At 47.6% G+C, this 25,099-nt stretch overlaps 1 protein-coding gene across 1 annotated transcript in view; it reads left to right on the top strand.

The window, feature by feature from the left end:
- Positions 1-25,099, top strand: part of malt3 (MALT paracaspase 3) — a 133,083-nt gene that overhangs the window by 34,483 nt on the left and 73,501 nt on the right. The window contains exons 3-5 of the mRNA XM_078200178.1: positions 19,872-20,007; positions 20,883-21,061; positions 23,946-24,045. Of these exons, the coding sequence (XP_078056304.1) occupies positions 19,872-20,007; positions 20,883-21,061; positions 23,946-24,045 (415 nt within the window). The remainder of the gene's footprint in view (positions 1-19,871; positions 20,008-20,882; positions 21,062-23,945; positions 24,046-25,099) is intronic.

The following is a 25,099-nucleotide window of genomic DNA, read 5'->3' as shown; positions in this document are numbered from 1 at the left end:
GATCGATGAGTCGAGCGCCATATCCTGTTCTTATGAGGGCATCTTTCAGCGTCTGGAGGTGTCTGTTGCGTTCCTCCTCATCCGAGCAGATCCTGTGTATACGGAGGGCTTGTCCGTAGGGGATGGCATCTTTAACGTGTTTAGGATGGAAGCTGGAGAAGTGGAGCATCGTGAGATTATCCGTGGGCTTGCGGTACAGTGAAGTGTTGAGGTGACCGTCCTTGATGGAGATGCGTGTGTCCAAGAATGCAACTGATTCCGGAGAGTAGTCCATGGTGAGTCTGATGGTGGGATGGAACTTGTTGATGTCATCATATAGTTGTTTCAGTGATTGTTCACCATGAGTCCAAAGGAAGAAAATGTCATTGATGTATCTAGTGTATAGCATTGGTTGAAGATCCTGTGCAGTGAAGAAGTCTTGTTCGAGCCTGTGCATAAAGATGTTGGCATATTGCGGTGCGAATTTGGTCCCCATGGCTGTTCCATGTGTCTGGATGAAGAACTGGTTGTTGAAGGTGAAGACATTGTGGTCCAGGATGAAGCGGATGAGTTGTAAAATTGCATCTGGAGATTGGCAGTTGTCGGTGTTGAGTACTGAGGCAGTTGCAGCAATGCCATCGACGTGGGGGATGCTGGTGTAGAGTGCCGAGACATCCATTGTGACGAGACACAACATTGTGACGAGATTACAACAGACACCTCCAGATGGTGAAAGATGCCCTCATAAGAACAGGATATGGCGCTCAACTCATCGATCGACAGTTCCGACGCGCCACAGTGAAAAACCGCACCGACCTCCTCAGAAGACAAACACAGGACACAGTGGACAGAGTACCCTTCGTCGTCCAGTACTTCCCCGGAGCGGAGAAGCTACGACATCTTTTCCGGAGCCTTCAACATGTCATTGATGAAGACGAACATCTCGCCAAGGCCATCCCCACACCCCCACTTCTTGTCTTCAAACAACCCCACAACCTCAAACAGACCATTGTCCAAGCAAACTACCCAGCCTTCAAGAGAATAATGACCACGACACCACACAACGCTGCCACAGCAAACTCTGCAAGGCGTGCCGGATCATCGACACAGATGCCATCATCTCACGTGAGAATACCATCCACCAGGTACACGGTACATACTCTTGCAACTCGGCCAACATTGTCTACCTGATACGCTGCAGGAAAGGATGTCCTAAGGCATGGTACATTGGGGAGACCATGCAGATGCTACAATAACGGATGAATGAACACCGCTCGACAATCACCAGGCAAGACTGTTCTCTTCCTGTTGGGGAACACTTCAGCAGTCACAGGCATTCAGCCTCTGATCTTCGGGTAAGCGTTCTCCAAGGCGACCTTCACGACTCACGACAACGCAAAGTCGCTGAGCAGAGACTGATAGCCAAGTTCCGCACACATGAGGACGGCCTCAACCGGGATCTTGGGTTCATGTCACACTATCTGTAACCCCCACGACTTGCCTGGGCTTGCAAAATCTCACTAACTGTCCTGTCTGGAGACAATACACATCTCTTTAACCTGTGCTTAACCCTCTCTCCACTCACATTGTCTGTACCTTTAAGACTTGATTACCTGTAAAGACTCGCATTCCAACTGTTATTTTGTAAATTGTGTTTGTGTCTTTATATGTCCTGTTTGTGAACCGAACTCCCACTCACCTGATGAAGGGGCAGCGCTCTGAAAGCTTGTGGCTTGTGCTACCAAATAAACCTGTTGAACTTTAACTTGGTGTTGTGAGACTTCTTACTTTGCTTACCCCAGTCCAACGCCGGCATCTCCACATTTTGGAGTCACATGCAGGCCAGATGAGGACAGCAGATCTCCTTCACTAGCGAACCAAATGGTGCTTTAAAGTTTTTTTTATTAGTGTTACAAGTTGGCTGACATTAACACTGCAATGAAGTTACTTTGAAAATTCCCTAGTCGCCACACTCCGGCGCCTGTTTGGGTACACTGAGGGAGAATTTAGCACGGCCAATGCACCTAACCAGCACGTCTTTCGGGCTGTGGGAGGAAACCGGAGCACCTGGAGGAAACCCACGAAGACATGGGGAGAACGTGCAGACTCCGCACAGATAGTGACCCAAGCTGGGAATCAAACCCTCGCCATTCGCTTCATGCTTATTAAGAACTAACCTTGACTGAATCAAATGATCCCTTTCGAAGGTGAAACTCAAAACCCCATCATCGGGAAAATCTACTCGTCTCCCAACTCCTCCTCAGTGGGTCTTTGACGGGCTGAGTCAGGGCAGAGTTATCCAAATGGGCCATCATCCCAATATAAACTCCAATTTAATTCGACCTGCATTCAAGGGGAGTGCTGATATAGTTCCCAGCAGCTAAAGTAGAGTTTACCATTTTTGTATAAAGACTACTCACCACCATTGTGTACAGTTTTGGTCACCTAGTTATAGGAAGGATGTAAATAAGGTTGAAAGAGTGCAGAGAAGGTTCACAAGGATGTTTCGGGGACTTGAGAAGATGAGTTACAGAGAGAGATTGAATAGGTTGGGACTTTATTCCCTGGAGCGTAGAAGAATGAGGGGAGATTTGATAGAGGTGTACAAGATTTTGATGGGTATAGATAGAGTGAATGCAAGCAGGCTTTTTCCACTGAGGCTAAGGGAGAAAAAAATCAGAGGGCATGGGTTAAGGGTGAAAGGAGAAAAGTTTAAAGGGAATATTGGGGGGGGCTTCTTCACGCAGAGTGTGGTGGGAGTGTGGAATGAGCTACCAGATAAAGTGGTAAATGCGGGGTCACTTTTAACATTTATGAAAAACTTGGACGGGTTCATGGATGAGAGGGGTGTGGAGGGATATGGTCCAAGTGCAGGTCAGTGGGACGAGGCAAAAAATGGTTCGGCACAGACAAGAAGGGCCAAAATGCCCGTTTCTGAGCTGTAATGTTCTATGGTTCATCCTGACTTGGAAATGTATCGCTGTTCCTTCACTGTCACTGAGTCAAAATCCTGTAATCCCCTCCCTAACAGCACTGTGGGTGTACCTACACCTCAGGGACTATGGCAGTCCAAGAAGGCAGCTGACCACCACCCTTCTCAAGGGGGCATTTAGGAATGGGCTGTAAATGCTGGCCTAGCCAGCGACACCCATGTCCCACGAACAACTTAAAAGGAAAATATCCTCCGAACACCCTGAATAGTTTCACACTCGGTGAGGCACTTTCTGCCCTAGGAGACTTGCATTTATATAGCACCTTTCCACACCTGTGCAATTCCCAAAAGCAGGTTGCAGCCAATGAAGTGGCGCCGTTGCTGAGATGTAGGAAACGCTACAAAAGCCCCTGCACAACCTGGGGTAGCTTTCATTATCTATCGAGGATAATGCAGCCAAGGTGGGTATTTGAAGTTGAGGTCCAGCCATGATCTAAAACTGGTGGTACATGGCCAGCAGGCTTATCGGCCTACTCTGTTACTGAAGACCGGATCACCTGCTCCTCATCTTTCACCCCATAATAATGTTAAAGGATCAGGAATGAACTGAAATGCAATCATAGAAACCTGCCCCTTTACCCTCTCCCTGCTCACCGTCCCGGGGCCCTAACACCCCTTTCGGGTGAAGCAGCGCTTCACATTCACCTCCTTCAATCTGGTCTATTGCATTCGCTGCTCCCAATGTGGTCTACTCTACATCGGAGAGACCAAACGCAGACTGGGTGACCGCTTCGCTGAACACCTTCGGTCCGTCCGCAAGCAGGACCCAGACCTTCCCTGTCGCTTGCCACTTCAACACCCCACCCTGCTCTCCTGTCCACATGTCCATCCTTGGCCTTTTCCAATGTTCTAGCGAACGCCCAACACAAACTGGAGGAACAGCAGCTCATCTTCCGATTGGGCACTTTACAGCCTTCCAGACTGAACATTGAGTTCAACAACTTCAGAGCGTGCACACTCCCCTCCACCTTCACCCCATTTCCGTTTATTTTTTAATTTTATTTCTTCTTTTCATCTCATTCATTCGCTTTTATCACTTTTTAATTCTTGCTTCTATTCAGATTCCAGTATCCGTGGTATTTTGCCTTTACAAATTGAAATGGGATTCCTTCACACTGGTGTTATTAGTCTGTCTGGGGCTTTTATGATCTTTAAGTTCCTCTTGAAAACAGAGTTCAATTCCGCTATAGCTGTACACTGGGTGGGTGGAATAAATGATGTTTCCGCTCCCAATACGGAGTGTCCTGTATGGACACATGCATTGGATAACTGGGCATGCAGGATCGCAAGCTCACCCAACTTGGAACCCGTTTTAATTCATGGGATCATAGAATCCCTACAGTACGGAAGGAGGCCATTCAGCCCATCGAGCCTATACCGACCACAATCCCACCTACTCCTGGAACCTTCATTGACCCTGCTAATCCCCCTGACACTAAGGGGCAGTTTAGCATGGCCAATCCACCTAACCCGCACATCTTTGGAGTGCGGGAGGAAACCGGAGCACCCGGAGGAAACCCCACGCAGACACGAGGCGAATGTGCAAACTCCACACAGACAGTGACCCAAGCCAGGAATCGAACCCGGGTCCCTGGCACCGTGAGGCAGCAGTGCTAACCACTGTGCCACCGTGCCGCTTTGTACAGAAACGTTCTCCATTTGGTGGCCCTCTCATCTCCGAGTCAGAAGATTCCAGGTTCAAATCCCGCTCCCGGACTTGAATGTAAAAATCTAGGCAGGCACCCCAGTGTGGTACTGAGGGAGTGCTACACTGTTGGCAGTGTCATTAAATCAAGGCTCCGCCTGCCCCCTCGGGTGGATGTAAAAAATCCCATTAGATAAAAGCAAAATACTGCAGATGCTGGAATCTGAAACAAAAACAGAAAATGCTGGAAAATCTCTGCAGAATTGGCAGCATCTCTGGAGAGAGAATAGAGCCAACCTTTCGAGCACTGACGTAGGATCATACAGTGCAAAAGAGGCCCTTCAGCCCATCGAATCTGCACCGACACTTTAGAAACACCTGAACTCCCACCTAATCCCATCTACCAGCACTTGGCCCATAGCCCTGAATGTTATGATGCGCCAAGTGCTCATCCAGGTACTTTTTAAAGGATGTGAGGCAACCCGCCTCCACCACCCTCCCAGGCAGCGCATTCCAGACCATCACCACCCTCTGGGTAAAAATGTTTTTCCTCACATCCCCCTAAACCTCCTGCCCCTCACCTTGAACCTATGCTCCCTCGTGACTGACCCTTCAACTAAGGGGAAGAGCTGCTCCCTATCCACTCTGTCCATGCCCCTCATAACCTCATGACGTTGGGATGATCAGGTCACCCCTCAGTCTTCTCTGCTCCAACAAAAACAACCCAAGCCTATCCAACCTCTTTTCATAACTCAAACACTCCATCCCAGGCAGCATCCTGGTGAATCTCCTCTGCACCCCCTCCAATGCAATCACATCCTTCCTATAATGTGGCGACCAGAACTGCACACAGTGCTCCAGCTGTGGCCTCACCAAAGTTCTGTACAACTCCAACATGACTTCCCTGTTTTTGTAATCTATACCCCGATTGATAAAGGCAAGTGTCCTATTTTCACCACCTTACTAACCTGCCCTTCCGCCTTCAAAGATCTGGGGACAAACACACCAAGATCCCTTTGTTCCTCAGAACTTCCCAGCGTCATTGAATACTTCCTTGTCCTTCTAAAATGTATCACCTCACGCTTTTCAGGGTTAAATTCCATCTGCCACTTATCTGCTCATTCCATCTGTATCTTCCTGTAACCCAAGACACTCTGCCTCGCTGTTAACCACACTCGGATAGTTTTATAGCTGCTATGTTCCCAAGGGCCTGGCCTGTCAGTGCAGTGATTGTTTTTTGTAAAGTGTAGTAGGCAGTGTCTTTGAAACATCAGTTTCATTGCTCTGCTTTCGTATCAATGACAGGAATTATTTTCGATATTGATCACATCAATTTTCACTATTGCTAAGCTGCTGTTTCTTAAATATTTTAATCAGCTGATTCTTTGAGAGATGGAGCATCCAAACTGAACTACTAAAAGAAATATTCAGAGGTTTACCGGAGATGGAGAAATATATCTCATTTTCGCCCTCAGTGCCTCCATTATCTAAGCTCCTAAACTTTGGTGCAGGTTGGCAGGTGCCAAGGCTTGGAGATACCCATGCGTCTGTATGACTTTTGTAGCAGCTCGGAACTCGAGCCAAGCTTCCTGCTGCCACAGCTACCCTACTTTCAGAGAAGTGGAGATGTCGGTGTTGGACTGGGGTGGGCACAGTAAGAAGTCTCTCGACACCAGGTTAAAGTCCAACAGGTTTATCTGGAATCACAAGCTTTCGGAGCGCTGCTCCTTCATCAGGTGAGTGGAGGTTAGTTCACAAACACGGCACATGTGAACTAACCTCCACTCACCTGATGAAGGGGCAGCGATCCGAAATCTCATGATTCCAGATAAACCTGTTGGACTTTAAGAAGTCTCACAACACCAGGTTAATGTGCCTACTTTCAGAGGGCGCTCACTTGCCTAGTTACCTGGAGCCAAGTAAGCAACACCCCAGTGCCTTGTTGACGAGGTCCGTCTCTTCAATGAGGTTAGCCCTGGATGATTTGTGATAGCGTGGTCCCTTTAAGGGGACAGTTGTCTGTGGGTCACATCACTCTCTGAGGGGCTATCGGAAGGGAGCGCGTGAACCTCAGCCTATCAGGTGTTAGGATGCGGGTCCAGGGAGGTGGAACCTGCAGTGAGAGCCTGGGAGTCAGTGGGACGAGATCTGTACTGAGATTTGTTTGTAAAACGTTTAACTATCCTTCATTGAATCGCCGTTGTGATTCAAGGTTTCCTTGTCATGTTGGCCTTACGCTACAATAATGATGACACATTAAAGCTCCCTTGAAAGGATCTCCTTGAGTGAATCCGCTCGTTCCAGGTCTCCCATTTCTAAGGGGTTGTCACCCCCTCTCCTGAACTGTAGGCATTAGGTGGTGATGACAATGAGTTTGAGACTTCAATATGCAGGCTCCAGGTACCAACATCTCCAACCTTGTGGCCTAATAAGTCACTATAAAATGACAAGAAACTTTACCAGATCTTTGTCATTGGAGCTTCTTGCCTCTTTTAGCAAGGTAAGCTCTGAGGTTTCCACCAGCCTAAATTCTGGCATTAACTAGTTACAAAAAAATTAATGGGTTAATGCCAGTGCAGGTCAAAGAACAGTACAGCACAGGAACAGCATACCAAGCCTGCACCGACCTTTCTACGCGGTCGGTATCCCTCTATCCCCTGCCTATTCATGTATCTGTCAAGATGCCTCTTAAACGTTGCTACTGTATCTGCTTCTACCACCTCCTCCTCTGGTAGTGCATTCCAGGCTCTTACCATCCTCGGTGTAAAAAACTTGCCCCTCACATCTCCTTTGAACTTTCCCTCTTTTACCTTAAACCTATGTCCCCATGTGATTGACATTTCTACCCTGGGAAAAAGACTCGTGACTATCTATTCTATCCGTCCCTCTCATTTTATAAACTTCTATCAGGTCGCCCCTCAGCCTCCGACGTTCAAGTGAAAATAAACATTTTTTGTCCAACCTCTCATAGCTAATACCCTCCAAACCAGGCAACATCCTGGTAAATCTTTCCTATACCCTCTCCAAAGCCTCCACATCCTTCTGGTAGCGTGGCGACCACAACTGTACGCAATATTCCAAATGTGGCCGAACTAATGTTCTATACAGCTGCAACATGGCCTGCCAATTTTTACACTCGATACCCCGACTGACTAAGGTAGTCATGTTGTGGAGATGCCGCCGTTGGACTGGGGTAAACACAGTAAGAAGTCTCACAACACCAGGTTAAAGTCCAACAGGTTTATTTGGCAGCACAAGCCACAAGCTTTCAGAGTGCTGCTCCTTCATCAGGTGAGTGGGAGTTCTGTTCACAAACGGGGCATATAAAGACACAAACTCAATTTATAAAATAATGGTTGGGATTAATGGTTTAATCAATTATCTTGTAAATTGAGTTTGTGTCTTTATATGCCCTGTTTGTGAATACGACTCCCACTCACCTGATGGAGGAGCGCTCCGAAAGCTTGTGGCTTGTGCTACCAAATAAACCTGTTGGACTTTAACCTGGTGTGAGACTTCTTACTGTGAATACCACTGGTCACAGATCTCCAGTCAGAAAAACACCCTTCCACCACTACTCTGAAGTCTCCATAAGTTAACTTTGACATACTTTAGTCCAAGTGCAAGAGCGTCTCAGTCAGAATTCTCTCTCCTTCTCCCTGACCACGTGACCTGAACATGTGCAAAGGAGAAACTGTGGAGGAAGTTCATGCTGAAGCTATCCAAGCTCTCTCGACCACAAAGGCTATAATTTGCATACGAGCAGGTTATGCTGATGGCTCCTTTTTTATTCAACAGCGATGAGGCTGAGGTCATGAAATAACTTGTTCCATTGCTCCAAAAATAGTACAGTTAAAGATTGCGTGCCTGTGTTGGGGAGAAGCTGTGTGACTGTTACTCACCGCTTGGCCAACACAACCTATTTTTAAAACCTTTTTATAAAAGGAGCCAACCTCTGCATGGGGAAACGGTTCAGGCTTCTTGCTCACCAACACACGATGGTGCAGCTTCAACCTGGATTGTAAAGCCACTCCAACGCCCGATTTCCCCCCTCTGTTTGTAAGGGAGCCACCCTGGGAGGTACCCCCATCTCACCGGAGACCTCACTAAAACCCTCTTGGGGCTCATCCCAGCAACGGGTTTTTTTTCTTAAAAAGGAAACACTATTTCTTAAGCCGGTCTGCTCTCCCTAAGCTAAGGCTGTGAGTCATAGTTCAGGAGGCTACACTGTCACCTCTCCCAGAAGGTTAAGAGTTCGAGCCGAAAGCACAAACTCTAGGCTGACACACCAATGCGGTACTGAGGGGGTGCTGCACTGTCAGAACTCCCATCTCTCCAATGAGGTGTTGAACGTTGGTTCCTGACTATTTGGGCAGTTGGGTCCTCACCAACACGCATTCCTCACCTGCAAATGACTGGCTTATTTATTTCATCGTCTGTGGAATCTTGCTGTGTGCAAATAGATTTTTGCAATTTCTACAGGACTGACGGTACAGTAATGGAAAGAAAAGAGTATTTGAGGGCCAGGAGATGAAGAGACATCAGCTCAGCAGAGAGAATTGTGTTGAAGATTTGGGGCTTGAGGAATGAAGTCACTGGAGTATGATGAATCAAAGTCATAAGGGCACAGGATGAGGCCATTTGGTCCATTAAGTTCATACTACCTCTCCATTTGAGGATTCCAAATCAGTCCCACTGGCGCCCCCATTCTATCGCCGTAGCCCTAATTTCCCCCAAGTGCCAGTCCAGTTGGAATCCCCGATGGTCTCCACTTCCACCACCCTCGTGGGTAGTGAGTTCCAGGTCCTCACAGCTCACTGTGTAAAAATAAAAGTCTTTCCTCGCATTCCTCTTACCCCATGGTGGCACCGCAGTTAGCACTGCCACCTCACAGCGCCAGGGTTCACTTCTGGCCTTGGGTCACTGACTCTGTAGAGTCTGCACGTTCTCCCCGTGTCTGCGTGGGTTTCCTCCAGGTGCTCCGGTTTCCTCCCACAGTCCGAAAGATGTGCTGGTTAGGTACATTGGCCGTGCTAAATTCTCCCTCGGTGTACCCGAACAGGCCCTGGAGTGTGACGACTAGGGGATTTTCACAATGACTTCATTGCAATGTTAATGTAAGCCTTACTTGTGACACTAATAAATAAACTTTAAAACTTAAACCAGAGATCTAAGTACAAAATCTAGACCGACACTCCCAATGCCGTACTGTGGGAGTGCCAAACTGTCAGCGATGCCGTCTTTTGAACGAGATGCTAAAATGAGGCTCCATCTGCTCTCTTGAGGTGGACATGGTGTCTATGGAAGAGTAAGGCCAGTGTCCCAGCCAATATTTATCCTTCAATCAACATGACTGAAATCGATTAACTGGTCACGATCACATTGCTGTTAGTGCGAGCGTGCTGTGTGGAAATTGGCTGCTGTGTTGTCAACACTCTGACCACACTTTAAAAAGAATCAGGCTCTAAAATGTCAAGGGACATCCTGAGGTCACGAAAGCTTGGATCCAAATTCAAATTTTAAAAAAACAATGAGAATACTAGGAGCGTGCACGAGTTTCGAATGAGTTTATCTGCGGTTGTACAGATCAGGCAGGGCTTCCTGCGTTTGTCATCTTAAGAACCAAGTACACAAACATTCTCTCTGATGTGGCAACCCTTAATCTAAAGGTAACGCAACATCTTGACTGGAAGGACAGGGCGTGAATTATTCAAATCTCCCCTTGTCTTATGCCTGGTATTTTGTGTTATTTCCCCCTCACTCCTCCGCATGCGCACACATCCCACACACACCGTGCACCCCCCACACACACCGTGCACCCCCGCGCACACAACCCATGCACTCACACTCCACACACACGCACGCCCTTCCCTCTTCCCACATTGCAGTGCATACACCGCTCACAGTGCACGCACAGCTGTGTTTGTTTCAGAGTACATCTCCACCAAAACCGTCTCCGGCCATCCCATCACCACCACCGACTCCAATAAAACAGCAGTGAGGCAGTCCAGGGCTAGACGGTGAATAGAGGCAACCCGTAAGTCAGAAGATGCAAGTGCATCATCACCTAAGAGGATTAAGGTGTGAGGGAACAGTCATCTGAAAGCAAGTCACCTAAACCTTAACACTGCTTTTCCTCTCTGCTCTGTATTCGCTGAAGATGGTGGTGGAGGGTAATAGAACAAAGAAAATTACAGCACAGGAACAGGCCCTTCGGCCCTCCAAGCCTGCATCGACCATGCTGCCCGACTGAACTAAAAACCCCCGGCCCTTCTGGGGACCATATCCCTCTATTCCCATCCTATTCGTGTATTTGTCAAGACACCCCTTAAAAGTCACTACCGTATCCACTTCCGCTACCTCCCCCGCGTCATTGGAGTATTAAGCCAAAGGCCTCGAAAAACTCTCTGGAGACATGGGTTCAAATCCCACCACGGCAGCTGGTGGGGTATAAATTCAAATATTTTTTTAAATCTGGAATATAAAGCTCGTCTCAATAATGATGAGCTTGGAAGTGATGTTGATTGTTGTATAAACCCATCTGGTTCACTAATGTCCTTTTAGGGAAGGAAATCTGTCGTCCTTACCCGGTCTGGCCTACATGTGACTCCAGGATGTGGAGATGCCGGTGTTGGACTGGGGTGAGTGGTTTCCCCCTCTCAATCTGAAAGATGTGTAGGTTAGGTGGATTGGCCTTGATGAATGTGTGAGGGAACCGCTCACCCGATGAAGGAGCAGCGCTCCGCAAGCTTGTGATACCAAAGAAACCTGGTGGACTTTAACCTGGTGTTGTGAGACTTCTTACTGTGACTCCAGAACCACAACAATGACTCTTAAATGCCCTCTGGAATGGCCCCTGGCGAGACACTCAGTTCGAGGGGCAATTAGGGATGGTCACGTCCCATGAAATATTTTAAATTCCAGCATTTTCTCCCCATTTTCTTGCCTTAAGTGAGTGGATGGCTCAGTGGTTAGCACTGTTGCCTCACAGCGCCCGGGACCTGGGTTTGATTCCCGGTTTGGGTCACTGTCAGGCAGGTTTTTTTCCCAGTACAGAATATTCACTCCGAGTGCCAGTGATCCGGACACTCCGCATGGCATGTTTCTGCAGTGTGCCCTGATTGGGCGGCCTTAACAGGCTTTAATGAGGGATCTCCTATTCCAGTAACTCCGACTCATGAACCTCGCTGAATACGTGGATTTGATCGTAAAGTTTAGTCAGGGGTTAGGGGAGGGAGAGCAGTGACCAGAGCCATCTTTGGAGCTCGAGGTGGGGCAGTCTCTTTTTCCTATTGGGTCCCGAGATTCCTGTCTTATTGGGCCTATTCGTCAGCACTGGGTTTCCATGGGAACAACACGCCAAAGTTCCAGTCTTGGATGCCCCCCCGATTCTTAAAACAAAACCATTGTCATGTTTGTGTGAACTGTGATTCAGAATGTCAGCGAAACTCTTACTTGTCAGGGTCAAGGGCCCTCTGACACTGGATTATACTGCCCTTAAAATGGTATGTGACCTTTAAAGTTTATTTATTAGTGTCACAAACAGGCTTCCATTAACACTGCAATGAAGTTACTGTGAAAATCCCCTAGTCGCCACACTCCGGCGCCTGTTCGGGTTACACTGAGGGAGAATTTAGCATGGCCAATGCACCTAACCAGCACGTCTCTCGGACTGTGGGAGGAAATCGGAGCACCCGGAGGAAACCCACGCAGACACGGGGAGAACGTGCAGACCCCCCACAGACAGTGACCGAGGCTGGAATCGAACCCAGGTCCCAGGTGCTGAGAGGCAGCCGTGCTAACTATTGTGCCACCATGCTACCTTCATCTGTCTGGGCGCATGGAGCACCACCCTGCCTATTTTTCAACTCGCACATCCTGGTCTGGCGGGGATTATAATCAGGGTGATGGATCTTGTACTGAAATACAAGCGTAAAAACAGAAACGGAATTCGAGATTAAATCACGTAGGTGATGATAAACTCCCAGGAAAGTGAAGAACCAGAAATTCTGTCCAGCTGGTTCTGAAACCAAAGATCTTTAAACTCCTCTCCCTCATAGAATCATAGAAAACCTACAGTGCAGAAGGAGGCCATTCGGCCCATCGAGTCTGCACCGACCACAATCCCACCCAGGCCCTACCCCCACATATTTTACCCGCTAATCCCTCTAACCTACACATCCCAGGACTCTAAGGGGCAATTTTTTAACCTGGCCAATCAACCTAACCCACACATCTTTGGACTGTGGGAGGAAACCGGAGCACCCGGAGGAAACCCACGCAGACATGAGGAGAATGTGCAAACTCCACACAGACAGTGACCCGAGCCGGGAATCGAACCCGGGACCCTGGAGCTGTGAAGCAGCAGTGCTAACCACTGTGCTACCGTGCCGCCCTTTTTAAGAATCCTAGACCCCCTCCTCAACCTTTACCTAATTGGGATATTTCTGAAGGCTGAGAGAATATACTCACTGAATGTATCAATCCTGATTTGCCATTTAAAAATTCCTGCCTGTTATTTTCTACTGTCTGTTTCCCACATTCATCTCCCTCTCTGAACGAGGAAACTCAACTCTTCATCTTGCCTTTTCCAAGGGTGAGTCCCCTCTCCTTCATCAGAGAGTACCATTAAAACGTCAACTCCACCTTGGCCTTTTCCCCACCAAAATACCCCCTCATTTCACGCTTGCACCTTCTCTCGCGCACGTACACTCACTATACTTACACACATTCTCCAGCTGTCTCTACCTTTATCAGATTGTTAGCTGTGGTTCAGTGGGTAACACTCTCGACTCTGTGTCACATGTTTCCACTGCTCATCAAAAGTTCAAGGTAGGCACTCCATTGGAGTACTTAGGGAGCACTGCAATGTCTGACCTACTGTCTACAAGACAACGCGAGTGTCTGCTCTCTCTGGTGGACATAAAGTGGAGATGCCGGCGTTGGACTGGGGTAAACACAGTAAGAAGTTTAACAACACCAGGTTAAAGTCCAACAGGTTTATTTGGTAGCAAAAGCCACACAAGCTTTCGGAGCTCCAAGCCCCTTCTTCAGGTGAGTGGGAATTCTGTTCACAAACAGAGCATATAAAGACACAAACTCAATTTACATGAATAATGGTTGGAATGCGAATACTTACAACTAATGAATACACATCTTTTTAGCCTGTCTTGATGCTCTCTCCACTCGCGTTGTTTTGTTTCTTAAAGACTTGATTAGTTGTAAGTATTCGCATTCCAACCATTATTCATGTAAATTGAGTTTGTGTCTTTATATGCTCTGCTTGTGAACAGAATTCCCACTCGCCTGAAGAAGGGGCTTGGAGCTCCGAAAGCTTGTGTGGCTTTTGCTACCAAATAAACCTGTTGGACTTTAACCTGGTGTTGTTAAACTTCTTACGACATAAAGTCCTCAGGCCAAATTTGATTAAAATCCAAGGCGATCCCCGTGGTGTCCCTAAGTCAACATCACAAAAATAGCCTTTATCGCATTGCTGTTTGTGGGAACTTGCTGTGTTTTTTTAATTCTTTCATGGGATGTGGGCGTCACTGGCTGGGCCAACATTTATTGCCCATCTCTGAGAGCAGTTATTATTATATTATTATAGAATTATAATTATAATCCCTACAATGCCCTCCTATTTTCTAAACGGTGACAAAATTCATAATGTTAAAGTGCAAAGGGACTTGGGAGTCCTAGTCCAGGATTCTCTAAAGGTAAACTTGCAGGTTGAGTCCGTAATTAAGAAAGCAAATGTAATGTTGTCATTTATCTCAAGAGGCTTGGAATACAAAAGCAGGGATGTACTTCTGAGGCTTTATAAAGCACTGGTTAGGCCCCATTTGGAGTACTGTGAGCAATTTTGGGCCCCACACCTCAGGAAGGACATACTGGCACTGGAGCGGGTCCAGCGGAGATTCACACGGATGATCCCAGGAATGGTAGGCCTGACATACGATGAACGTCTGAGGATCGTGGGATTATATTCATTGGAGTTTAGGAGGTTGAGGGGAGATCTAATAGAAACTTACAAGATAATGAACGGCTTAGATAGGATGGACGTAGGGAAGTTGTTTCCATTAGCAGGGGAGACTAGGACGCGGGGGCACAGCCTTAGAATAAAAGGGAGTCACTTTAGAACAGAGATGAGGAGAAATTTCTTCAGCCAGAGAGTGGTAGGTCTGTGGAATTCATTGCCACAGAGGGCTGTGGAGGCTGAGACGTTGAGCGTCTTCAAGACAGAAATTGATAAATTCTTGATTTCTCGAGGAATTAAGGGCTATGGGGAGAGAGCGGGTAAATGGAGTTGAAATCAACCATGATTGAATGGTGGAGTGGACTCGATGGGCCGAATGGCCTTACTTCCGCTCCTATGTCTTATGGTCTTATGGTCTCTAATGCAGAGGAAGGCCATTCGGCCCCTCAAGTCTGAGCTAACAACAATCCCACCCAGGCCCTATTCCTGGAATCTGCCATATTTATCCTGCTTTTCGCCCTGACACTAAGGAGCAATTTAGTACGGCCAATCAACCTCACCCGCACATCTTTGGACTGGGAGGAAAGTGGAGCACTCGGAGGAAACCCACATTGCTGTGGCTCTGGAGCCACATGTAGGCCAGACCGGGTAAGAACGGCAGATTTCCTTCCTTAAAGGGACGTTAGTGAACCAGATTTTTCCGATAATCGACAAGGGTCGTCATGAGACTTTCAATTCCAAATTTTTATCGAATTCAAATTCCAGCACCTGCCGTGGTGGGATTCGAACCTGGATCCCCAGAACATTACCTTGGGTCTCTGGATTACTAGTCGAGGGACAATATCACTACACCACTGCCTCCCCCATGAAAATTGGATGCTCGAAGCTGGATATTCGGTTCCAGACTTGCCCTACCTGCCTCAGTAAAAAAGCACCCCCCATTCCACCCCAAATGTAGCAGTCGCCACCCCAGGTGCTGGATAAAAGCAGGACCACCAATCCTGGAAGAGGTGCGTAGGGGCTCCCCTAGAGCAGTGGAGAGTTGAGGCTGGCTGCTTGGGCCCACCTGGGGTCTCTGGGACTTGATCCAGAGACCCCGTATTAAAGGCTGTTAGGCCTTCCCGCCCTCAGCCCCCAAACCCCCCACCCATTCCCCATACCATCTCATGCCAACGCATGCCCACCCTCATAGCTGCTGATATCCCCATTGCCGTGATGAGAGATTACAGAAAAAGCAGCTAATTATAACCACAAAAAGATGTCAAACAAGCAAAACCATTCTCTCCTGTTGTCGAAACAACCCCAACTAAGATAATCCTTTCAGAATTCTGGGGAAAGAGCAGATGGCCTGGTGGTATTATCGCTAGACTATTAATCCAGAAACTCAGCTACTGTTCTGGGGACCCGGGTTCGAATCCCGCCACGGCAGATGGTGGAATTTGAATTCAATAAAAAATTACCTGGAATTAAGAATCTACTGATGACCATGAAACCATTGTTGACTGTCGGAAAAACCCATCTGGTTCATTAATGTCCTTTAGGGAAGGAAATCCTTACCTGGTCTGGCTGACATGTGACTCCAGAGCCACAGCAAACGTATTGGTATACAGTGAAAAGTATTGTTTCTTGCGCGCTATACAGACAAAGCATACCATTCATAGAGAAGGAAAGGAGAGAGTGCAGAATGTAGTGTTACAGTCATAGCTAGGTTGGAGAAAAAGATCCACTTAATGCAAGGTAGGTCCATTCAAAAGCCTGATGGCAGCAGGGAAGAAACTGTTCTTGAGTCGGTTGGGACGTGACCTCAGACTTTTGTATCTTTTTCCTGACAGAAGAAGAGAGGATGTCCGGGATGCGTGGGGTCCTTGATTATTCTTTCCCGAGGCAGCAGGAAGTGCAGACAGAGTCAGTGGATGGGAGGCTGGTTTGAGTAATAGACTGGGCTTTATTCATGACCCTTTGTAGTTTCTTGCGGTCTTGGGCAGAGCAGGAGCCATACCAAGCTGTGATACAACCAGAAAGAATGCTTTCTATGGTGCATATGTAAAAGTTGGTGAGAGTTGTAACTAACATGCCAAATTTCCTTAGTCTCCTGTAGACATTTCAAAGAGGCACTTTACGTGGAGACACTGCAGCATTTGCAGCAGTTCAAGAATCAGAGCTATACAGCACAGGAAAAGGCCCTTTGGCCCATCCTGTTTGTACTGATCAAAGACAAACCACCTAACTATTCTAACCCCATTTTCCAGCACTTGGTTCATAGCCTTGGCATTGCAAGTGCACATCTAACTGTTCAGCATGTCCATGACGACTCTCTCCAACGTTTACAGATGCACCATAGAAAGCATTCTTTCTGGTTGTATCACAGCTTGGTATGGCTCCTGCTCTGCCCAAGACCGCAAGGAACTATAAAGGGTCATGAATAAAGCCCAGTCCATCACGCAAACCAGCCTCCCATCCATTGACTCCATCTACGCTACCCGCTGCCTCGGCAAAGCAGCCAGCATAACTAAGGACCCCACGCACCCGGATATTCTCTCTTCCATCTTCTTCCATCAGAAAAAGATACAAAAGTCTGAGGTCATGCACCAACCGACTCAAGAACAGCTTCTTCCCTGCTGCCATCAGACCTTTGAATGGAACTACCTTTATATTAAGTTGATCTTTCTCTACACCATAGCTATGACTGTAACACTACATTCTGCACCCTCTCATTTCCTTCTCCCCTATGTACTCTATGAATGGTATGTTCTGTCTGTATAGTGTGCAAGAAACTATGCTTTTCACTGTATCCCAGTACATGTCTTTGTGGAGTTTGCATGTTCTCCCCATGTCTGCGTGGGTTTCCTCCGGGTGCTCCGGTTTCCTCCCACAATCCAAAGATGTGCAGGTTGGGTTGATTGGCCGTGCTCAATTGGCTCTGGTGTCAGGGGGATTAGCTGGGTAAATGGGGGTTGTGGGAGCAGGTTGGACTGTGGTCAGTGTAGTCTTGATGGGCCAAATGGCCTCCTTCTGTACGGTAGGGATTCTGTGTGATAATAAATTAAGTAAATTAAAGCAAATTAAATCACCCTATTATAGAAAGGATATTATTAAACTAGAAAGAGTGCAGAAAAGATTAACTAGGATGCTACCGGGACTTGATGGTTTGAGTTATAAGGAGAGGATGGATAGACTGGGACTTTTTTCTCTGGAGCGTAGGAGGCTTAGGGGTGATCTTATAGAGGTCTATAAAATAATGAGGGGCATAGATCAGCTAGATAGTCAACATCTTTTCCGAAAGTAGAAAGTCGTCTAAAACTAGAGGGCATAGGTTTAAGGTGAGAGGGGAGAGATACAAAAGGGCCCAGAGGGGCAATTTTTCACAGAGAGAGTGGTGAGTGTCTGGAACAAGCTGCCAGAGGTAGTAGTAGAGGTGGGTACAATTTTGTCTTTTAAAAAGCATTTAGATAGTTACATGCGTAAAATGGGTATAGAGGGATATGGGCCAAATGTGGGCAATTGGGACCAGCTGGTAGTTTTTTTAAAAAAAGGGGCGGCATGGACAGGTTGGGCTGAAGGGTCTGTTTCCATGTTGTAAACCTCTATGACTCTTTGACTCAAATCAAATACTTGTTAAACGTTATGAGGGTTTCTGTCCTTTAGGGCAGTCAGTTCCAGATGATGGTTGATGTAATAACTCCTAGCGTTGTTTGTGTTGACGGAGTAAAGGTTCACCTTTGTGGATGTAGGTGGGACTTTAATCACTTCACCATTGGGCACCCGTGCTGACAGCTGCCAATGCCTTGAGCTCTAGAATGTTCTCCCTAAACCATCTCTGGCTCTCCTCCGCGGAGGACGCACCTTAAAGCCGACCTCTGACCCAAGGCTTTCGATCGCCTGTCCCAATATTTAGTATTTGGCTCCGTGTCAAAGCTCATTTGAAGCAAAGTATCCTGGGACGTTCTTGCAGCATAAAAAAGGCGCTTGATAAATGCAGGGTGCTGCATGAAGAAGCAAGGTGTATTTTCGACAGCTATTACCACTAGCTCCATAATTCTGAGTGTCCACTGAGAATCATAGAATCCTACAGTGCAGGAGGAGGCCGTTCGGCCCATCAAGCCTGCACCAACAACAATCCCACCCAGGCCATAACCTCACATATTTACCCTGCAAACCCCCTGACACCATGGCCAATCCCCCTAACTGACACATCTTGGGACACTAAGGGGAAATTTAGCATGGCCAATCCACCTAACCCGCACATCTTCAGACTGTGGGAGGAAACCGGAGCACCCGGAGGAAACCCTCGCAGACACTGGGAGAATGTGCAAACTCCACACAGACAGTGACCCAAGCCGGGAATTGAACCCGGGTTCCTGGCGCTGTGAGGCAGCAGTGCTAACCACTGTGCCACCATGCCACCCTGTGAGCCCTCTAATTTTGAGGAGTAACCTCTACTCAACTTGTACTTCTGCTCAACCATTTTAGGATTGGGTAAATGAGTTGGGAGAGCAGGGAAGTGATTGTTGGCCTTTCATTTTCGGTGGCGAGTGCTGTTCCCCATGTTAAATCCGCATTTTAAAAGCCTGCTGTTGATTTTGACCTCAAGACAGCCTTTGGGATCTGACTCATTCTCTTTGGCCTCCCATCACAGTGATGGAGCCAGGAGTTGGTCTTTGAAGACCCTGGGTAGGAGAGTCCAAAACTAGAGGGCATCGATTTGAGGTGAGAGGGGAAATGGACCCAAGGGACAACCTGTTCACACAGAGGGTGGTGTGTGTATGGAATGAGCTGCCAGAGGAGGTGGTAGAGGCGGGTACAATTACAACATTGTAAAGACATGTGGACAGGTACAGGATGAGAAAGGTTTAGAGGAATAGGGGCCAACGCAGGCAAATGGGACTATTCAGTTTAGGAAAACTGGTTTAAGGGGAGAGATACAAAAGTGTCCAGAGGAGCAGTTTTTTCACACAGAGGGTGGTGAGTGTCTGGAACAAGCTGCCGGAGGTAGTAGTAGAGGCGGGTACAATTTTAAAAAGCATTTAGACAGTTGCATGGGTAAGATGGGTATAGAGGGATGTGGACCATACAAAGGCAATTGGGACTGGCTTAATGGTAAAAATGGGCGGCATGGACAAGTTGGGCCGAAGGGCCTATTTCCATGCTGTAAACCTCTATGACTCTGTGGTCAGCATGGAAGAGTTGGGCTGAAGGGCCTATTTCCATGCTGTGTATCTCTATGACTCTGTGACTATGACCTTTGCGTATTCTTAGCTGCTTTTCCCCCTTGGTTACAGATTGCTGGGGCCGCGCAGCCGGTGTTGCTGGTTAACGAGAGGAGGAGTGGTGTCTACATGTGTCGTGTGAACGACCAACAGCACCAGTGTGTCTTCAGCAACTGGGCAAAGGTCAAAGTTCACTTTCTCAAATCTGGTAATGGTCCCTTCATTTATTATTGGGTATCACGTGGGAAACAGTGGCTGCTTCGTGAACCGTGGGCTGATCTATTGCTGCTCCTGCCCCTCACAACGCGAGCGTTTGTTTGCTTTGGATTATTGAGAGGGATCGATCGCTTTAAGGCAGTTTTCACCATGAGCCTTTCTCCCTGAACCAAGGGGAGTCTTTGCCAGCGTTGTCTGAAGGATAACGGCTCCGAGGTTTGTGCAGCTCGGAGGAACTCCCCTTCAGATTGTCCCACCATAAAGTAATCCTTCAAACTCTCCCGCTGGATTAGAATCATAGATTCTCTTGGTCCAAGAGGTCATTCGGCCCATCGAGCCTGCACTGACAACAATCCCACCCAGGCCCTATTCCCTATGTATTTACCCTACAAATCCCCCTGACACTAAGGAGCTATTTGGCACGGCCAATCAACCTAGCCCGCACATCTTTGGACACTAAGGGGCAATTTACCATGGCCAATTCCCTAACCTATATATTTTTGGACACTAAGGGTCAGTTTATCATGCCCAATCCACCTAACCTATACATCTTTGGACTGTGGGAGGAAACCGGAGCACCCGGAGGAAACCCATGCAGACACAGGGAGAATGTGCAGACTCCAGACAGACAGTGACCCAAGCCGGGAATCGAACCCGTGTCCCTGGCGCTGTGAGGCAACAGTGCTAACTGCTGTGCCACCCACTACTGTGCCACCATTCTTGTCTCATGCCCTACTATGTAAATCCTTTGTTATTTGGAAACACCAGAACAGATTGACTTTTCAACTCCCTAAACACCGTGTGTTTAATGAGCATCTGCAGTGTTTTGCTTTTCTTTACAAGTATTGTTTTTGTGTACTCTGATAGCGGGGTTACCTCACAGATGGAAGGGAGAGCCAGTGATTGGTCTACAGCCTGAACCCTCGAGGGTCAAAGTTGGCCAACGAATATCCTTGAAGTGTGTGGCTTTTGGAATTCCGGCTCCAAAATACCAGTGGTACAAAAATGGCATTCAGTTACCTCAGCAAACCAAAGCACAATTGGTGGTAAGTTAATGTATGTTAAAGTATATCCTTCACTAACCACCAGTGGACGCAAGAGCAATTGTTTGGTCACAACACAGCCTGCTCAGGAGGCCGAGTGTGTGGTTTGTCTGTGTCGTCCCTGCCAATCAATACAAGACCATCTGATTGGTCTAGGGCTAAAGAGTGAGAGCATCTGATTGGTCCAGAGCTGAAGAGTGAGAACATCTGATTGGCCTAGGGCTGAAGGGTGAGAGCATCTGATTGGCCTAGGGCTGAAGGTTGAGAGCATCTGATTGGCCTAGGGTTGAACGGTGAGAGCATCTGATTGGCCTAGGGCTGAAGGGTGAGAGCATTTGATTGGTCTAGAGTGCAGTATTGAATAGTGCAGCTTGATTGGTTCACTATTGCAATGCTGAAGAATATGCCACATTTGAATTGTCCAATGTTGGCACATGGGGGGGTGAATTGAATTACTGACAACTGTAAACAGGCAGACGTGTATATTGGGCAGATAATCCAATCTCGGGTGTTTTACACTACTGCCAAATGTTCAAATTACTAAAATACTGATTTGGGGTGAGAGTGTGGGGGCAGCCCCAATGCTTCAGTGTGGCACAGTGGTTAGCACTGCTGCCTCACAGCGCCAGGGACCCAGGTTCGATTCCTGTGTGGAGTCTGCACATTCTCCCTGTGTCTGCGTGGGTTTCCTCCGGGTGCTCCGGTTTCCTCCCGCAGTCCAAAGATGTGTAGATTAAGTGGATTGGCCGTGCTAAATTGCCCCTTAGTGTCCAAAGGTGTGTAGGTTAGATGGATTGGCCAAGATAAATGCGCAGGGTTACGGGGATAAGGCCTGGGTTAAGATGCTCTGTCAGAGAGTCGGTGTAGACTCGATGGGCCAAACGGCCTCTTTCTGCACTGTAGGGATTCTATAATTCAGCGTTAGAAGACACAGGACCTGGCAAGCTGTTTAGACCCTGTTCAGCTAATCAGTGACTGATCTGCAACTCCATAGACCCAACTTTGTTCCATATCCTTTATTCCTTTGGATAACAAAAGATCGAATAATCTCACATCTCAGATGTGCAACTATTGTAGCGTGAGTTGCTATTCATCGGAGAGAATTCCAAACTCCTTTCTGTCGAGGTCTTTTCTATCGTCAAACCTGGAAACTCGAGCTCTAACTCGGCACGGTGGCACAGTAGTTAGCACTGCTGCCTCACAGCGCCAGGGACCCGAGTTCGGTTCCGGGCTTGGGTCACTGTCTGTGTGGAGTTCTCCCCGTGTCTGCGTGGGTTTCCTCCGGGTGCTCCGGTTTCCTCCCACAGTCTGAAAGACGTGCTGGTTAGGGTGCATTGACCCGAACAGGTGCCGGAGTGTGGCGACTAGGGGAATTTCACAGTAACTTCATTGCAGTGTTAATGTAAGCTGTACTTGTGACTAATAAATAAGTAAACTTAAAAAAAGGTTTAGACCACGTCCCCTAGTCATAGACACACTAAACAATACAAATAGTTTCTAATCCACCCCATTCTGTCTCCCTTAATTGCTTGAAAACTTGGTGAAATCACTCCTTGAACTGCAAAAATCGGGAATAAAACCCGAGTTTGTATATTGCCTCTTTATAGCGTGGAGTCAAGATTCATTCTGGTAAAACGACACTGTATTCCCTTAAGATCAGTATGTCCTTCCCATGATGCTGTACTGCTCAGTATCGTCTAACCAGGGCCTGGTGTGGCTGAAACCTGACCTCTGCCCTCTTGTTGTCTAGTCTAAAAGAAAGAGCAACGTTCCTTTCGTCTTTTTGGTTCTTGGTTTGAACTTCACGGAATTGTCACGATGCACAAGGAGGCCATTTGGCCCATCATGTCTGCACTGGCTCTCCAAATGAGTGACTTAGTGCCTCTCCCCTGCCTTTTCCCCGTACCGCTAGCTTGTCCACGTACCCTTGCACACTGTTTTTTGCCCTCCTGCTGTGTGCAGTGTAGAGCACAACACACTCTGGGACATTGAATGCACTGAGCGACATAAAGGACAGAGTGTGGTGGACCCTATGGCCAGACCCTGAAGAAATCCAAACTCCTTGTGGAGTTTGGAGTTTGCACATTCCTCCCACAGTCCAAAGCTAGGTTGATTGGCCATTCTAAATTGCCCCTTAGTGAACCGGGATGCATAGGTTAGAGGGGTTAGTGGGTAAATATGTAGGGATATGTGGATAGGGCCTGGGTGGGATTGTGGTTGGTGCAGACTCGATGGGCCGAATGGCCTCTTTCTGCACTGTAGGATTCTATGATTCTATGAAATGGCGTAGTAAAAAGCAAGTTTAATATACACAGGTTCTGTGAGACAGAAAGGATAGGAGAAATCTGGAACTCTCTCCCTCAAGTTAAAGTTGAAAATGTCGGGATTGGTAGGCTTCTGTTAAGCGAGGGTGTTGAGGAATATGGAACTGAGGTGGGTAGATGGGGTTACGATGAACTGCTAAGATGTGAAGGAGACTGTGGTGTCGTGGTAATGCACACAGTGGCACAATGGTTAGCACTGCTGCCTCACAACGCCAGGGACCTGGGTCTGATTCCCGGCTTGGGTCACTGTCTATGTGGCGTCTGCACATTCTCCCTGTGTCTGCGTGGGTTTCCTCCGGGTGCTCCGGTTTCCCCCCACAGTCTGAAAGACGTGCGGGTTAGGTGCATTGACCCAAAGAGTCGCCGGAATGTGGCGTCGAGGGGATTTTCACAGTAACTTCACAGCAGTGTTGATGTGAGCCTACTTGTCACACTAATAAATAAACTTTTTAACTCGCTGAGAATTGAACCTGCGAAGGTGAGATGCTGAGCTGTGGCCAGTTAGATGCGGTGGCTGTGTGGGTTGTTTTGGTAAAGGTGCATTTGATTTTCTCTGTTTCTAGATAGCCGCGGCTGAGATGAGGCATCATGGGACATACTTGTGTTCCGTCACCAATGACCGGGAGCAGGAATGCTGGAGTTCCGCTGCTGATGTGAGCATAGGTAAATAACAACACGGCATGCTCGCTAACGGTCACAGAATTGTATAGAATTTACAACACCTAAACCGGTCTCCCCTTCTAACCCTAGCAACACATTCCTTTCCTTCCCTATCTCCAAATTTACTGATTTAGCTTCTCTCCGCCTTCCCCCCGCAAAATGCATCAGATGTTCTGGAACTTACCATCGTGAAGGTATGAGATCCACAATACCTTTGATTTTGATTTGATTTATTATTGTCACGTGTATTGGTCTACAGTGAAAAGTATTGTTTCTTGCGCGCTATACAGACAAAGCATACCATTCATAGAGAAGGAAAGGAGAGAGTGCAGAATGTAGTGTTACAGTCATAGCTAGGGTGTAGAGAAAGATCAACTTAGTGTGAGGTAGGTCCATTCAAAAGTCTGACAGCAGCAGGGAAGAAGCTGTTCTTGAGTCGATTGGTACGTGACCTCAGACTTTTGTATCTTTTGCCCAACGGAAGAAGGCGGAAGAGAGAATGTCCGGGGTACGTGGGGTCCTTGATTATGCTGGCTGCTTTTCCGAGGCAGCAGGAAGTGTAGACAGAGTCAATGCTTGGGAGGCTGGTTTGCGTGATGGACTGGGCTACATTCACGACCCTTTGTAGTTCCTTGCAGTGTTGGGCAGAGCAGGAGCCATACCAAGCTGTAATACAACCAGAAAGAATGCTTTCTATGGTGCATCTGTAAAGGTTAGCGAGAGTTGTGGCGGACATGCCAAATTTCCTTTAATCTTCTGAGAAAGTAGAGGCATTGGTGGGCTTTCTTAACTATAGTGTCGGCATGGGGGGACCAGGACAGGTTGTTGGTGATCTGGACACCTAAAAACTTGAAGCTCTCGACCCTTTCTACTTCATCCCTGTTGATGTAGTTAGGCATGATGTGGAGATGCCGGCGTTGGACTGGGGTAAACACAGTAAGAAGTTTAACAACACCAGGTTAAAGTCCAACAGGTTTATTTGGTAGCAAAAGCCACAAAAGCTTGTGTGGCTTTTGCTACCAAATAAACCTGTTGGACTTTAACCTGGTGTTGTTAA

This window comes from Mustelus asterias, chromosome 29 (assembly GCF_964213995.1).
Source record: "Mustelus asterias chromosome 29, sMusAst1.hap1.1, whole genome shotgun sequence".
Classification (NCBI taxonomy): Eukaryota; Metazoa; Chordata; class Chondrichthyes; order Carcharhiniformes; family Triakidae; genus Mustelus; species Mustelus asterias.
Note: the sequence above shows the minus strand (reverse complement) of the source record. Positions and strands in the feature narration are given on the sequence as shown.